Source organism: Martes martes (assembly GCF_963455335.1).
Source record: "Martes martes genome assembly, chromosome: 16".
Taxonomy (NCBI): domain Eukaryota; kingdom Metazoa; phylum Chordata; class Mammalia; order Carnivora; family Mustelidae; genus Martes; species Martes martes.
In genome coordinates, this window is record NC_137904.1 from 1,341,156 (window position 1) to 1,357,977 (window position 16,822).

Consider the following 16,822-nt stretch of genomic DNA (forward strand, 5'->3'; position numbering starts at 1 on the left):
ATTCTCAGTTTTTCTTTTGCTTTTCTATGTCACCATTTCTGCTCTGCAGTACATTACTTCCCTGTATTCCTGCTGTCTGTGCTCCTGTCCGCCTGTCTGGAATCCGGAGTGAAACATCCAAATCACTTTAAGTATTTCACAATGCCTTTTTCCATGAGGTTTTTTTTTTTTTTCCCCATCTCCATTTTATTTTAGCCACCATTTTACTGGAAATAATTTAATGGCCTGTGGTCAGACAGCTGAGTTCACACAACAGTATTTTTGGCATAACAACAAAGTTGAGTTTACATAACAAAGTTTCTCGGCACTTGGGCACTTGCTCTGTGACACTGTGAAAGGCTTCGCGCACCTGAACCTAACAGTTACTTTATCCGGGCACGACCTTCCAGGCTTCACACCTGTGGACTCACGTAGTCCTATCAGTGGCCTTATGGGGGGTACCACTGCCCCCATTTTACAGCTGAGAAAAGCAAAGCGCAGTAAGATGAGGTCAGTTGCTCAAGGTCCCCAGCTGAGCCTCCGCTACTGCAGAAGACATGGTATCTTTCTTACCGATCTGCTACGCCCAAGTTATTAATCAGACTGCTCAAACCCCTGCAGTCTGGCTCACATTTTCCTCTTCTCACACGACCACTGGCTAAGATCAGCCTCACTCTCCTACCAGAACTGTGCACGTTAATTTCCCCCTTGTAACTGTCCCTCTTAGCTCACAAATTTCCAGGTGTGTCTGGTGCCCTCGAGAGCGACCGTCGCGGCGCACTGATGAATTATTAGGTGGGGTCCGTCCATCTCCACACTTCCTTCCCCTACATCCTGGACGCTTCATATCAGTTACTACATCAGCTGTCTCTTGGTTAGAATCCGGGTGGTGCATCTTTAGACACCCCTCTACCCTCAGTCGTATCCTGCAGTTTTATTTTCGGTCTATTATAAGCAATACAAATTTAGATTTTTTTTTAATCCCATCTACTTTAGCAGGCGATTACGTTTAGTCCCCCTTCCTACATTCCTATGCTGTGCTTTTGTTTACTACCTTTTTATCATCTTTTTTTCTTTCTTTCCTACTCTCTTTTAATTATCAACGTTTTCAACTTCCCTCTGTATTTCCTTGGTTGTACCTTTATGGCCAACAAATCCATCCGCACTGTAACTACGTCATCTCTACGGCATCGATTCTGGGACTCGCGTCAGGAAATGAAATCAATTTCCTCGATAAGAAAGCGAATCAGGCCGGGTCTCACTCTGACATGAACATGAACACGAACGTGGCTCACGGAGCACCAGGCGCGCTGCTCCGGTCATTATCTAAAACACTCATCAGGACAAAAATCCTCCCCAAGCATTTTTCTCCTTTGCATTTTAAAGAAAGCAAGATTTTTAAGACACACAGTCTGAATTCCAGTTTTTACCCCCGCAGTGACTCTAACTTTGCTCATGGCATTAGGTCAGGGCCCCGGGTTCAGGGAATGAGCTACAACGTCTCACGACCTTGGAGGCCTCCAGCTCTTTAACCTTGTCTTCAGCCTCTGTCAGTTTGTCCTTCAGAGCCGCGATCTCCTTCTCCATGGGCATCACCACAGACCGAAGCTTTTCGGCATCCTCTTGAGCCTATGGTTAAAAAGAATTAAATACCATGACTTACTGGTTCACTGCTTTTCCAAGAAACGCTGACTCCTCTGTTGTGAGACTCAGTACAGCGAGTGGCCTACCAGGTGCCGTGTGAGCACCAGTTAAACGGAACCACGTCTGACTTTCCAATGTCACACGACTCTGCATCTCGAGTCATCATCACGATTTTCCCCAATGTTCCACTTAGAAATTGGGAAGTAGAAGAATGGATTCACTATGACAGATCTGATTCTTTAAATCAATTAACTGCAAAAGACCCGATATATAAAAGGAAACACACATAATACTTTCATTTTCATAATTTTAGTTACTAAATTCATGAGACCATATTTCTCACGAAATGGCTGGATGAAAGGACTGACTCATTTTTAAACATATATACAACAAAGTATTTTCTAAAATTTTGGAAAATTATGTTGCTATTAAAAAACCCTCCATCTTTGTTATTTTAAGGATTTACTTTTGATATCTAAATGAGACAAACCCAAAGAATGACTCCTAAAACTATCATATTGTTTTCTATCTTTCATTCTCAGAAACATAGATTAAAAAAGGAAATAATCCATAAATTAGTAAACTGGTAAGAAACTTGATTTTCATAATATATATACATTGTATACATAATATGCATTACATAAGTATACATGCGTGTGATATGTATATATAATGTGTAAAAGTGTATATGTGTGTATAATGAGTGTGTGTATATATATGGGCATATGTGTATATAATGTATACGTATATGTGTATATGTACGTGTATATACACACCCAGAAACAAAAGTAGACTCAAAAAGTTAGCTTTTTCCCTTCCAGTGAAAATGAAAACTAACCTTATTCGTTAAATTTAAAAGAGCTCAAGTTTACCCTTAAACGTTCATGATAGGGAAAATATCATATATGCCCAAATATGCACAGAAATTTCCCCTAAAAAACATCTCTCTCAGAAAAGAGGGACTCGCTTGGTTTTCCAGTCCTTAAAGAGTCATTTCATCATTTTATTTTATTTTTAACTAAGTCCTGTTTGGAAAAGACATATGAGCTTAAAATATCTTTAGTCAAGGCTAATCTGGGATACCTACAGAGGCCTGCTGATAGGGGAGGGAAGAAGCAAAGACTTTAACACAGACTGAGCTATTTGCCGATGTAACGATGACCCCACACGTGTTGCATATCATTATAAACAAAACTTGTAAAGATGATTTTTTTTTTTAATGGCAGAAAGGTCATTAAAAACAAGGAAAACTCAGGGCCCCCTGGTGGCTCAGTCCCCAAAGCATCTGCCTCCGGCTCAGATCATGATCCCAGGGTCCTGGGATGGAGCCCCGCGGTTGGACTTCCTGCTCAGCGGGGAGCCTGCTTCTCTCTCTCCCCCTCCCCCTGCTTGTGTTCCTTCTTTCATGCTCTGTCAAATAAATAAATAAAATCTTAAAAAAAAAAAAAAAGGAAAAACTCAGTAAGGAGGGCACTTGTGGCAGTGATGAGCATGGGTGAGACACAGAAGCACTGTTCACCTGAACTAGGGTAACACTGTGTGTGAACCACACTGGAATTAAAATTTTTTTTAATTTTGGAAAAAAAATACAATAACAAAAAAGAAAGTGTCATCCAGATGCAATGATTTCATGGATGAAGTCGACCCATACGACTTTTTATTTCTTTCTTCTGCTTTACTGCCAGGCTGCACCTCCAGGGTGGCACCGAGCGGAAGACGGAACAGGATTCCCTTTCGCACTTCTCTGCCAGGCAAACAGCTTGTAAGAATTTCGTACCAATTATATTTCCCATAGGTTCATTTTTTAAAAACAATGAAATAAGGACACGGCCTTCCTTTATGAATTTTCTTAGAATTGTTTTTATGTCTGGGTGTTACATTTTTTTTTAAGATTTTATTTATTTATTTGACAGAAAGAGATCACAAGTAGGCAGAGAGGCAGGCGGTGGGGTGGGGGGGGGGAAGCAGGCTCCCCACTGAGCAGAGAGCCTGATGCGGGGCTCGATCCCAGGACCCTGAGATCATGACCTGAGCCGAAGGCAGAGGCTTAACCCACTGAGCCACCCAGGCGCCCTGGGTGTTCCATTTTATTAAACAGATTTTTAGATTTGCTTTTGAACAACAACAACAACAAGGATAATTGTCAAAACTGTCACAGTCGAGAGGAGCCACATGGCATCACGCAATGTGCTTTCGTGCAAGAGATCTTAGAACATAAAAAAGGACGTTAGGTAAAAACTGATGAGCATGGACTCGGGTTAGTAAGAATGAATCAACGCTGGTTTGTCAGTTGTGATGAACATACAGCAGATCCTAGTAACGGGGGAAAGCAGGAGTGGGGCACATGGGACTCGCTACTATCTTCACAGTGTTTCTGGAAATCAAAAACCATTCTAAAAAATAAAGTTTATCTTACAAATAAAACAAATTTTAAGAACGACAAGAAGTGGCAGGTAGTGAAAATCATGGATGTGAACGTATCAGAAGAATGAAAACCACAATGATCTCCTGTTACGACGTGGGCTAGAACTCCCAGTGACAGCACCAGACAGGGGGCCTGCCGTGGAGCACACCGTCACAGGACTAAGTGACTCTCGCGGCCACCGAGACACACTCAGGTCCTCATGGAAACGCTGAGTTACAGGCTTGTCCTGGAACAAGATGGAACGGAAAAAACCATTCTTCATGTTTGAAGCTTCTACTCGGGGTGTTGGGTTCTCAGATGGCTTTTATGTTATTAGAAAAACCAAACAACCTTCTGAAAACACAAAAGTGTCCTTGTATGTACTGAGGGGCCAGAGAGAATGACTAATCCGAATGACATCAAAAAATCCAATTCCAGCTATTATTTTACATAATATGTGCCTTACAGTACATGACTGAGCCTCCATTAGTAAAGGAAAAGTTCATCTAACTACACGGGCCAAAAACCTTTCCGGATTTCCTCCCGGGGGGCACCCTGGCCCTCCCGCCCAGCTCAGGCACCCGCCGCACCGTGCTCAGCGCGGCGGGCAGCGCAGCCCTCCCGCGGGAACCACCACGTGCTGGGAAAGACAGATCCCCGCCATCTGCTGTCCAGCTCCGGGTCAGACCACTCACGCTCTCGGGGCGCCGGTGTGCCAGACACGAGCGCGAGTCCGCAGGCTCCACCGGCAAACAAGAATCCCGCCACCGCGGAGCTCCCCGGCCAGCGGGGACCGAGAGGCAGCGAACAGCCCCCACGACACACAGGGGAGCTGTGTGCGACAGACAGGGAGACACACGCCCGGGGCCAGGTGACCGGCAGAGCGGCGGCGGGGACACGCGTCAGAGGCAGGAGGCCGGTGGCCGCACGGCCGTCCCGCGTGCCAGGCGAGCCAGCCCTACACTCTGCGTGCACGCGGCCCCTGTCGCAGACCAGAGCCCCCGCCCGCGCACGCGCATCGGACGCCCCCGCACGCGCATCGGACGCCCCCGCACGCGAGGACCCTCCCTCGTACCTTTTTCATTTCGTTTTCCAGGTTCTCCTCCTCCTGGCCTTCGGACAGCCGCCGCCGCAGCTCGGCGATCTCGCGCTCGGCGGACTCGCGGTACTGCGCCCACTGGCCGCGCTCCTGCTCCAGCCGCACGTGGAACTGGTGCTCGTAGTCGCGCACGGTCTCTGCGGAGGCACCGCACAGCGCGGGTCGGGGCGCGCCCACCGCGGGAGGCACCGCGGGAGGAGCCCGGCCCAGGTCACGCAAAGCAACGAAACCCACAGTGAGATTTCTGGTTCTCACTCCGCGGACGGCTCTGAAGCTCGTCCAATCCTCACGACCGGCGCGCACCGAATGCTCCCTCCCGGGCGGGGAAAGCCCGGGGAAGGTCCAGCCCGGCCAGTGCCGGCCCCGCAGCAGAGCGCGGCCCAGCGGACCAGCCTCCGCCACACCTCTGCCGGCTGCGACACCAACAGGACCGTCACCCCACCCACAGCCCGAGACGTGAGGGATAGGGATACCCATCTGCAACAGTGCCCTGGGTCTCGGGACTCTACACAAGAGAAGTCTACACGGTCCTCATCGAACGGCTTCACCGTCAGTATAATCGTACAGCATTCTGGGAGACACACTGCTGGCTGCCACTAACTTCCATCCCTCGCTCCTGCCCCACAAAACCCCAATTCTGTTAAGAACTCAGTGGCCCAGTTTAGAAACCAGATTCTCGAGCTGCCTTTGTAGTTAGAGGCAACCACGCCCCTCAGTAAACGGGATGGGAACGTGCTGGAGGCTTCGAGAAAAGGTTTGCTTCTCTGAGGTGGACTGAAGGCACAACGGCCACTTTTCAGCCGTGAGGAGGACGGTGTTGAAAGCCCTGCGCTAAGGGCTGGAGAACCACGAGGACCAAAGGACCAGGGACACTGGTGCCATCGCAGAGGCTCTAACTGGCCCAGAGTCCCCGCCTCCGGGCTGCTGCTTCTGAGGAAAGAACGGGACTCCTATGTGGGTGAGCCACTGTTGCCGGCCACCGTGAGGCTTACACTCATCCCAAGGGGACAGCCACCAACCTGGAGACAGGGCTCGTGTCCCCTGCCGCCTCTCAGAGCAACAGGGCAAAAACGACACACACGCCAACATGGCCGAGAAAGTCACCACTATTTCACACGCACGATATGATGAAACGAATTTCAGGAACCCACACGCCCGGCCTGGCCCCGCTGCCAACCCCAGGGGAACGCAGCCCCGCTCGGCGCCGCAGCCCCACACACGCCCCCGCAAGCCCCCAGTCCCAAACCCGGGACCGAGGCAGATGGCAGGCCACGGACGGCACCAAGGGCCTCCCCTCGTTCCAGAGAGGACAGCGCCCCCCCCAACAACAGCCATGCAGGAAGCCACAAGTGAGCTCAGGACCCTGTGGACCCTGCTCACCATCCGCAGCGGTGAGCCCAGGAAACCACGGCACTCGTGGAACGTTCTCGGTCTTTACCTTTCATCACAGCCTGCAGCGAGGCAACCTCTTCTCTCCACTGCCTCTTCACTTCATCAATGGCCTCCTGCTTGGTGTTCTCGGAGACCGTGGCGACGGCCTTGATGTTCTCCACCTCGGCCTGCGCTTCCCACAGCTGCGTCCGCAGCTGCCCCAGGTCGTCCTGCGCCGCCTGCAGCACCGCATTCTGCCTCTTCAGGTCCTCTGGGGAGAGAGCGAAAGAGGAACGCCTTCCCGTTAGCGTCCGTGTGCGTCAGGCCGGCATCCCAAGGAAGCAATAAAGCATTACACTCACGATGTTAACATTCTAGTGAGGAAAGGAAGCACTGAAGTTTAAAATGTTAACTTAGAAAATGAACATTTCTTTAAAAATTTATTTGAGAGAGAGCGAGAGAGAGCAGGCGCGTGAGTGGGGGCTGGGGCAGGGGCAGAGGGAGAAGCAGACCCCCGCTGAGCAGGGAGCCCCATGCCAGGCTCCATCCCAGGACCCCGGGACCATGACCCGAGCCGAAACCAAGAGCCAGACGCTCAACTGACTGAGCCTCCCAGGGGCCCCCCAAATGGAATTATTTTAATAAAGATAAAAGTTAAGGTATACAGGGTATCACAAAGCCATTACTTACTTAATTACCCGACCTGATAGTGATTAAGGCCGTAGTTCTAACGCTAAACTGAGCCTCTTTCACCACTGGCTAATGAACGTGTTTAACCTCTCTGGCCTCAGTTTCCACATCTACAAAACGGGGATTAGAAACACCCATCTCAGAAGGCTGCTTTAATGATAAGACAATTTACTGGAAATACCTAGTAGTCCAATACTTGAACAAAGTCAACATTCCACAAACAGTTAATAGAGGAGGAAAGTAGCCAGAGGACACGGCAGCCATACAAGATCAAGAATTTCTTAAAGTCAGGATGAATCTTCCCACATCCCTTGACCGCCTCTTAAGTGTTAAGTTATCTGACCTGCAAGCCCAGCTAGGTCGTGTGTTTGGCCAATGGACTCTGCACAGGGCGCACCTGCTCCCCGTACACTTACCAACAGTCACTACTCGCCACTGTTCACACTCCTTGCCGACGTCACGGGGAGAAGCCGGCGAGAGCTGTAATCTCCAGCCCCCATCAGCAGTGATGCTGAGTATCTTTTAGACAGTTAATGCCTGCATTTCTTCTTCGGTGACGGCCTCTGCCTGGGTCTCTAACGAACCACCTTTCCTCTATGGAGAAGAGTATTTGACACATCCTGGATACTGACTGACCCTAGTTCTGAGAAAACTCTCCCAGCTGCTTGTCCCTTGACTTCTCCATGGCTTTCACCATCGAAGGTATGAGACACTTATGCAGGAGAACCGTGCGTCTCTATGCAAAGTCGCCGATTTCCTTTACAGACCACAGTAACGAAGTGGACGGGCCAGGACAGCAGTCTGAGGACCGAACTCTGTCACCGGCTGCCACACAACATGAAGGAATCACACCGCGCTCAAGCCGGGGCAGCGGCAATGCTTCTCGGCATGAATTTCTAAGTACTAGAAAAAAATCTAATCAAGGGACTCCTGGGTGGCTCAGTCGTTAAGTGTCTGCCTTCACTCAGGTCATGATCCTGGGGTCCTGGAGTCAAGCCCTGCACTGGCTCCCTGCTCAGTGGGAGGCCTGCTTCTCCCTCTCTCTCTCTGCTGCTCCTGTTTGTGCTCAACCTCTCTCTCTCTGACATATAAATAAAATCTTAAAAAAAAATCAACTCGATAATATTAAAGGACTTTTCAACGTTGTGAGGACATTAATCATTATCCAGTACAGGCAGGCCGGGTAACCAGAGAAACACTAGTCACGCTAATCATTAAGTCGTGCAGAGATCTTTACTTCCACAACATCTGCTTCAACGTCGGTATCAAAACATTTGGGGGACGCCTGGGTGGCTCAGCCGGCAAAGCGTCGGAGTCTTGGTTCCGGTTCAGGTCATGATCTCAGGGCAGAGGAATCGAGCCCCACAGGCTCCATGCTCAGTGGGGAGTCTGCGGACGCCCTCACACCCCCTCCAATAAATAGAGAAATCTTTAAAAAACCATTTTGAAACACTAGCCAGAGAAAGTGATAAGAATATTAACTGCAAAAAATAATGACCTATCTGGAAGGAAAGACGGGTCTGTAGGAAACAGCGATGGGTGTGTGGGAAGGACCCCGGGACCACACACATGAAGCCACAGAAGGAAAGCTGTGTGTGTAACCTCCGTGTTCTGAGTGAAATGTGAAATAATAGAGAAAGCATTATCTTTGGGATACCTTGGTCTTTTCTGAGAGCTACAATTCTGTTAAGGCTCAAGTCTATACACTCACACCTGCTCATGCTGATTACCCGTGCTCCTTTTTATTTACTGGAAATTACCCAGACTAACATGTGGTCACGATGAACAGAAAAACAGCAAATACCAAACTTAAATGCTAATTTGTGGTGTGTTTCCACAGGGTAAAAGCAGCACAGAGGGCCTAGAGGAAGACTAGGTCAAATTTAGTTCCTGACTTACGTTATGTATATTTAGATAAGATCTATATTATATGCTACATATTCGTTAAATATATACATTTAATGAAGAAACAAAAAGAAGTTAAAAGTTAGAAAAACCTACATTTTCTGTACCGAACATTTCAAATGTTTGCGATGGTACAAGTCATTATTAAAGAACAGTTATCTGGGGCGCCTGGTGGCTCAGTCGGTTAAGCGTCTGCCTTCAGCTCAGGTCATGGATCCCAGGATGCTGGGATCGAGTCCCCCATCCAGGTGCCTGCTCAGCGGGAAGCCTGCTTCTCCCTCTCCCACTCCCCCTGCTTGTGTTCCCTCTCTCGCTGTGTCTCTCTCTGTCAAATAAATAGATAAAATTTAAAAAAAAAAAAAAAAGGTTGGGGTGCCTGGGTGGCTCGGTGGGTTAAAGCCTCTGCCTTCCGCTCGGGTCATGATCTCAGGGCCCTGGGATCAAGCCCCGCGTCAGGCTCTCTGCTCAGCAGGGAGCCTGCTTCCCCCTTTCTCTCTGCCTGCTTGTGATCTCTCTCTCTCTCTGTGAAATACATAAAATATTTTTTTAAAAAAAGTCGCACACCTTGCTTTAAAAGAAAACAACAACAACTAAAGAACAGTAACTTATCCATTTTGGTTTTGTATATGTAGTGATAAAGATTTTCAAACGTACTCCAAAACTCAGATTCTAGTACAACAATCTGTCACGTAGCCATCATCAAGATGCACCAAGATCTGACCACACTGACTTCAGCCATCATTTTTCTACAACGTATTTTGAAAATAAGCCCCAGAAACAACAGAACATCACCTAACATACAACATGCATCTCTAAAACGTGACTATGCTTGCACACACACAGTGCTGCTGTCACAAGTAACACGCTGGATGTAGTCCAGTATCCAAGCTGTAGTAAAACCTTGTGCTCACGCGAGGGCCGGGTTACGGACGTTCTCGCCTGCAGGAGGCTCTCCCGCCAGTGCTGCGCAGCACGGCCTGACGCAGCAGTTCTGGCCCTATTCTGCCTACTTTCGTGCAGTTTCATAGAGACACATCGTTCTGATGACGTGGGGAGTACCCCCCAAGATTCGGAAGTGACCGTTACAAGCCTCGTGCACCCGCTACGCAGCTCCCACAAGCACAGATCAGCGGGCCGTCTTGCCCCGCCCACCCACGTGCCCTCCACAACACGCTACTAGGAGACCAGCCTCAGACATTTTAAACTGATGAACTTCATTTTTTAGAGCCATTTCTGCTCACAGCAAGACGGAGCAGAAAGTACAGACCTCCTGTACCCTCCCTGCCCCACCCCGCACAAGCTCCCCTCCTGTGCACACCCTTGCCACACAGTACCTGTGATGATCGCTGAGTCCACAAACACACATGACACAACCCCACGGTCTACATTAGGTTAACGCATGATGACATGTATCCGCCCCCGTGGATCACACACAAGAGTTCCCCCGCCTAAAAATCCTCTCTGCCCCATTCATTCCTCCTTCCCTCCTAGGCCCTGGCAATCACTCATCATTTCACTGTCTCCGTAGTCTTGCCTTTTCTGGGGTGTCCCACAGTTAGAATCCAACAGCACACAGTCTTTTCTGATTAGCTTCCTTCCCTTGATGGCTCCGCTCTTTTTGAGGCTGAATATTCCACTGTCTGGATGTACCAGCTTATCCGTTCACCTACTAGAGGGCATCTTGATTGCTTTCAAGTTTGGGCAATTATTAGTAAATAATTGCATGGACAGTTTTCAATTCCCTCAGGCATATACTGAGGAGGAAAACTGTTGAATCGTATCAGCTAGGAGTAGGTTTAGTTTTTGTAAGAAACTGCCCAGCTACCACCTACAGTGACTACACCATTGTGTACTCCCACCAGCAACGGACGGACGTTCCAATGGCTGCTCCTCGGCGGCAGCACTTGCTGGAGGGTCAGGGTTTCTCGGGCCATCACAACACGTGTGTGATGGTACCTCACTGCCTTACTACATTTCGACTCGGAAACCATCACCACAATCCATCTGGGAACATTTCAATCCTCCTAGAGGGAAACCCAGGGCTCTTTATGACCTCCCAACTCTCTACCCCCCAGTATCAAGGAACCACTAACGGACTTTCCATCCCTGTTGACCATCTACACACCCTGGCCATTTCACAGAAATGTAATCATACGGGACCCTCTGTGACTCGCTCGTCACTCAGCATGATGCTTTCAAAGCTCAACCCCGCAGTAGCGTCAGGACATCGTTCCTTTTCATGCAGGAATAATAAAAATAATATGCCGTTCATCAGGTGCCATCTGGGCTGTTCCCCACATGTGGCTCTTCTGAATAATGCTGCCGCACGTTTCCTCTTCCCGTGTGTAAAGCTAGGGGTGAGATTCTGGGTCACCGTGGTAACTGTGTCACCACGTTAAGAACTGGGAGACTACTTTCCGTACCTCTGGGCCATTTAACAATCCTGCCAGTAGTGCGTGAGGACACTCGGTTCTCCGCATCCTCGTCCGCACCTATTACTACCGGACTTCTTGACACGGGCATCCTGGGGCTTCACGTGGCATCTCACGTAACTCTGACATGCGCTTCTCTGATCCTAAGGACACCGAGCATCTTAATCGTGTGTGTGTCGGCCACCTGTGCGACCTCTCTGGAGAAATGTCTACTGACCACTTTCTGTCAAATGTCAATGTCTATCAACAGACCCGTGTCTGTTGACCATTTTCCGCTGGGTTGTCTTTGTATTATTTAGTTGTAAGGGTTCCTGATATATAGAGATGAAAGTCCCTCATCTGATATAATATTTGCAAAAACGTCTCCCATCCAGTGGGCTGTCTTTTCACTTCCCTGACAGTGACCTTGGAAACATAAAAGCATTTAATTCTGATGAAGCGCGCTCTGTCTGCTTCCTGACTGGTTGCCTCGGCTCGCAGAGTCCTACCAGAGACGGTGCTGCTCAATTCCAAGGTTGCACGGATGATACCTAGGTTTTCCTCTAAGAGTTTTACAGTCTGTCTTTTAAACCCTGGTCCTTGACACACTCCAAGTGGATCTGTGTACACGGGGATGCCAAGATGTCTCGGCACGGTCTGCTGGAAAGATGGTTCTTCCCCACTCGAGTCGTTCTGTCGTCTTGCACACAGTGGGCTGACCACACGCGGGAGGAGGTTAGTGTCTGGATCCCAGCTCCACCCCGCGGAGCTACTACTTACACCTGTGCCAGCACCACACTGTCTCGACAACTACTGCTTCGTAGCCAGTTCTGAAACCGGGCTAAGTGGGTCCTCCAACTTTGTTCTTGTTTTCCAAGAACGTTTTGGCTATTCTGGATCCCGAGCATGGCTGAATAAATTGGACGATCAGCTTGTCCACTTCTATCAAAAAGGCAACTGAGATGATGAAAGACACTGCATTAAATCTGTACACCCATCAGGGGGTCCCATCAATACTAAGTCTTCTGATATATGAACACAGAATGTTTTTCCAATTATTTAGATCACTTTCAGTTTTTTCAAAACCATTTTGAAAGTTTTCAAACTACAAGTTTTACAATTATTTTGTTAAATTTCTTCCTAAATATATCACAAATTTTGATGCTACTGTAAATAGAATTGTTTCCTTGGTTCCATTTTCAGATTATTCATTGCAAGTGTATAGAAATATAACCAATCTGAACCCACAGGTGTATTCATCTTTGACAAAGCAGGAAAGAACATCTAATGGGAAAGGAAATATCTCTTCAACCAAAAGTGTTGGAAAAACTGGACAGGCACGTGCAGAATGAAACTGGACCACTTTCTTACACCATACACAAAAATAAATTTAAAAATAGACCAAAGACCTAAATGTGAGACCTGAAACCATAAAAATCATAGAGAAGGACACAGGCAGTAACTTTTTCGACGTTGCTGTAGCAGATTCTTTCTAGATAAGTCTTCTGATGCAAGGGAGAACAAAAGCAAAAATAAACTATTGGGGCTATAGCAAAATAGAAAGCTTCTGCACAGCAAAGGAAACAATCAATAAAACTTAAAAGGCAGCCTACAGAATGGGAGAAGACGTTTGCAAATGACATATCTAATAAAGGGTCAGTGCCCCAAATCTATAAAGAATTTATATAACTCAACACCCAAAACATGAATAATCCAATTAATACATGGGCAGAAGACATGAATAGTGATTTCTCCAAGGAACACGTCCAGATGGCCAACACACACACGAAACATCACTGGTCAGCAGGGACACACAAAACAAAACCACAAGGAGGTACCACCTTCCACCCGTCAGAACGGCGAAGATCGACACCACAAGAAACCACGGATGCCGGCGAGGATGGGGAGAAGAGGGGAACCCTCCCGCGCTGCTGCTGGGAAAGCAAACTGGAGCGGCCGCTCTGGGCAAGTTAAAAGCAGAGCTACCCTATGACCCAGCAACTGCGCTACTAGGGGTTTCCCCGAAGATGCAAAACACTGATTCCGAAGGATATGCGCAGCCCCGTGAGTACATTAGCATTCTCTACAATAGTCAAATTACGCAAACAGCCCACATGTCCATCAGATGATGAATGGGTAAAGAAGATGTGGGGTGTGTGTGTGTGTGTGTGTGTGTGAGAGAGAGAGAGAGAGAGAGAGAGAGAGAGAGATGGAATATTACTTGGCCATAAAAAGGAAAGAAATCTTGCCATTTGCAAAGACATGGCTGAGTTACAGACTATAAGGCAAAGCAAGTCAGTCAGAGAAAGACAAATACCATCCGACTTCACTTGTATGTAGAATTTAAGAAACAAAACAAATGAGGCGCCTGGGAGGCTCAGCTGGTTAAGCATGTGACTCAGTCTCAGCTCAGGTCTTGACCTTGGGTGGTAAGTTCAAGTCCATGTTGGGCTCCACTTTAAAAAAAAAAAAAGGAAAAAAAGAGAGGCAAACCACAAAACAGACTCTTAACTACAGAGAGCAGGTTACGGGGGGAGGCTGCCGGGGGACGGGTGAAACGGGTGGTGGGGATTCGGGCGTGCACCCGCGATGGGCACCGGGCAGCGTAGCACAGTGCTGAGGCACGACACTGCACACTCACAACCAGCATTAAACTGCACGTTCGCTAATTGGAATTGAACTAAAAACTGTAGAAGACGTACAAGGGCATTCTGTGTACTGATCTCGTACCCTGCCACCCTGCTGAACTCCGACCACTGCTCAAACAGGCTTCCGGTGGATCCCCGTCCGACCTCCTCACGTAAGGGAGATCATACGTTACTTGTCTCTTTCCAGCTAGTCTCACGTTGGAAGGACCATCTCCACGGCTGAAAAACGTGACGTCGGAATACCGTCAAACGTGTCGTCAGTGCCGCAAAGTCCTGTTGTCTGAATTCTTGTTTTAACAGTTCAGTCCTCCTTTCAGTCAAATTCCAGTAAGGTGTATAAATGCTTCAACATGTGCTCTAACTACCTCTCAATCCACAGGTTCCCCTCCACCTCTTTCTTCCCCAGAAGTCAATTTTATTTAGGATTTTAAACTCTGTGGTCATAAATGAGATTCGTTTATTTGTATGCTAGTATCTGTGCTTCTTCGTCAGGTATCGGGGTTAGCCTAATTCCACGAGATGAAATGGATGGCTCTCTTTTTGCTTCTGACATAGCATATAAAAGAAACAAAGTTTCCTTGTGTATTCAACAAAATTTCCCTGTGCCTGTGACATCTTTTATAAATAAGAATTGTTTATTGACTCAGTTTTTCTTATGGTTATGCTTTATTCAAGTTTTCTATTTGAGGTGATTTTGGTAATTCATATATCCTGGGATACTATTCAACTAAATATCCAAGACTTTTGGCACAGACATACACAGTGTTCTCATGCTTTTACAGTTCTACTCTATCAGTAATTGTCTTTTTTTTTTTTCCCAAAAGATGAGCTTTTGATTTTATTGAGCTTTTTAACTATTAACTTTGCTTTCCATTTCATCATTTTCTATTTTTTTCTTCTTTATGTTCATTCTTTTTCTAGCTTCCAGAGCTAAACACTTAAATCATTTCTTTTTCTTTTTAAAGATTTTATTTATTTGACAGAGAGAGAGATCAAGCACAAGCAGGGGGAGCAGCAGAGGGAGAGGGAGAAGCAGGCTCCCCACTGAGCAAGGAGCCCAAAGTAGGGCTCGATCCCAGCACCCTGGGATCGTGACCCGAGCTGAAGGCAGACGCTTAACCGACTGAGCCCCCCAGGCGCCCCTGATCATTTATTTTTCAATCTCTGTCTTTTCATTTTCTCATTTAATAAATGCTTTTAAAGTTAAAAGCTTATTCTCTAAGTATTGTTTTAGCTGCTTTCCACAGGTATCTTCACCATATTCTCAGATGTTGTAATCTCCATTGTGATTTCCTCTTTAACTTAAGACCAAAAGGAATGCATTCTTAATTCCCAACTTTTAAAAAACACTTACATTACTGTTTAAAATCTTTAACAGAATTAGGTAAGAAAATGTAAGTAGTCTTATTTTTTTTACTACGTTGAGTTCTTGAGATATATGCACACAGACCATTTTTTTGTGTTCCTTAGGAATATAAAAGGAATGAACATTTTTTGGTCCCTTGGGTACAGAATTCCTAGATCAAGCTTTTTTTTTTTTTTCCCCTAGATCAAGCTTTTTAAAATTCTGTTGCTCAAAGCTATTACATCTTACCTATTGCTTGATCTAGCAATCGATTCAATGTTAAATAACTCCTTCCTGTGCGCTGTTGTCTTCCTTTAATTCTATCACCTTTTGTTTTACATGGCACGTCATGGGGATTTCGTTAGGTGCATACAAGTTCATGATTGTCTTTTTTTTTTTTTTTTTTAGGACTTTAATTTATATGACAGAGACAGAATGAACGCGAGAGAGAGAGAGCGAGCGCACAAGCCAGGGGGAAAAACAGAGGGAGAAGCAGACTTCCTGCGGAGCAGGAAGCCCAATGCACGGCTCAAGCCCAGGACCCCCGGACCCCGGGATCGTGACCCGAGCCGAAGGCAGGCGCTTAACCGACTGAGCCCCCCAGGCGCCCCAGTGATGGCCGCATCTTCTCGGTAGACTCTCTCTCTCATCGTGAGACAGCCTTCTATGTTACTTCAATGTGTGTTGCCGTAGGCCCCAATCTTGTTCTTACTGTTTCGTTTGTTTCACTTTCTTCTTTTAAAACGTAACATGAGCTATGAAGTTTTTTGGTTCTGATTTTTACGGTCAGACTTACTGTTTCTAGGCTCGTATTGTTCCTTCTACCCTATATTCTCCCTGCACTTACTCTTCTTGCAAATGCCGTCTCTACTGGTTCTTCTGGCGGTTCACATGGCTGGTGAGTGCTCTTAGTGTCCATATGCCTAAAATACCTATTGTGCTCTCTCTTTTTTTTTTTTTAAGATTTTATTTATTTATTTGACAGAGATCACAAGTAGGCAGAGAAGGGGGGAAGCAGGTTCCCCGCTGAGCAGAGAGCCGGACGCGGGGCTTGATCCCAGGACCCTGAGACCACGATCTGCGCCAAAGGCAGAGGCTTTAGCCCACGGAGCCCCCCAGGCGCCCCTGTGCTCTCATTCTTGAATAACTCAGCTACAGATAAAATTTGAGGTTGAGACTTACTTTTCTCTGCACCTTGAAGATATTTGTCTCCTGTAATCGATTTTGTTTATGTGGCATCTCCCAACAACCTGTTTCCTCCGTCAGCCTTCCATATTTTCTTTTCATTCTTGGTGTTCTACAGCTTATAATACGTCAAAGTAAGAA

General features: G+C 47.1%; 1 protein-coding gene across 3 annotated transcripts in view; it reads right to left on the bottom strand.

Annotated features, from left to right (window-relative positions):
- The window catches only part of RABEP1 (rabaptin, RAB GTPase binding effector protein 1), a 90,403-nt gene that overhangs the window by 32,178 nt on the left and 41,403 nt on the right, over positions 1–16,822 (bottom strand). For all 3 annotated transcript variants that reach the window (XM_080827317.1, XM_080827316.1, XM_080827318.1), the window contains 3 exons: positions 6,565–6,768; positions 5,103–5,263; positions 1,489–1,608 (listed from right to left, as the gene is read on the bottom strand). In XM_080827317.1, the coding sequence (XP_080683443.1) occupies positions 1,489–1,608; positions 5,103–5,263; positions 6,565–6,768 (485 nt within the window). The remainder of the gene's footprint in view (positions 1–1,488; positions 1,609–5,102; positions 5,264–6,564; positions 6,769–16,822) is intronic.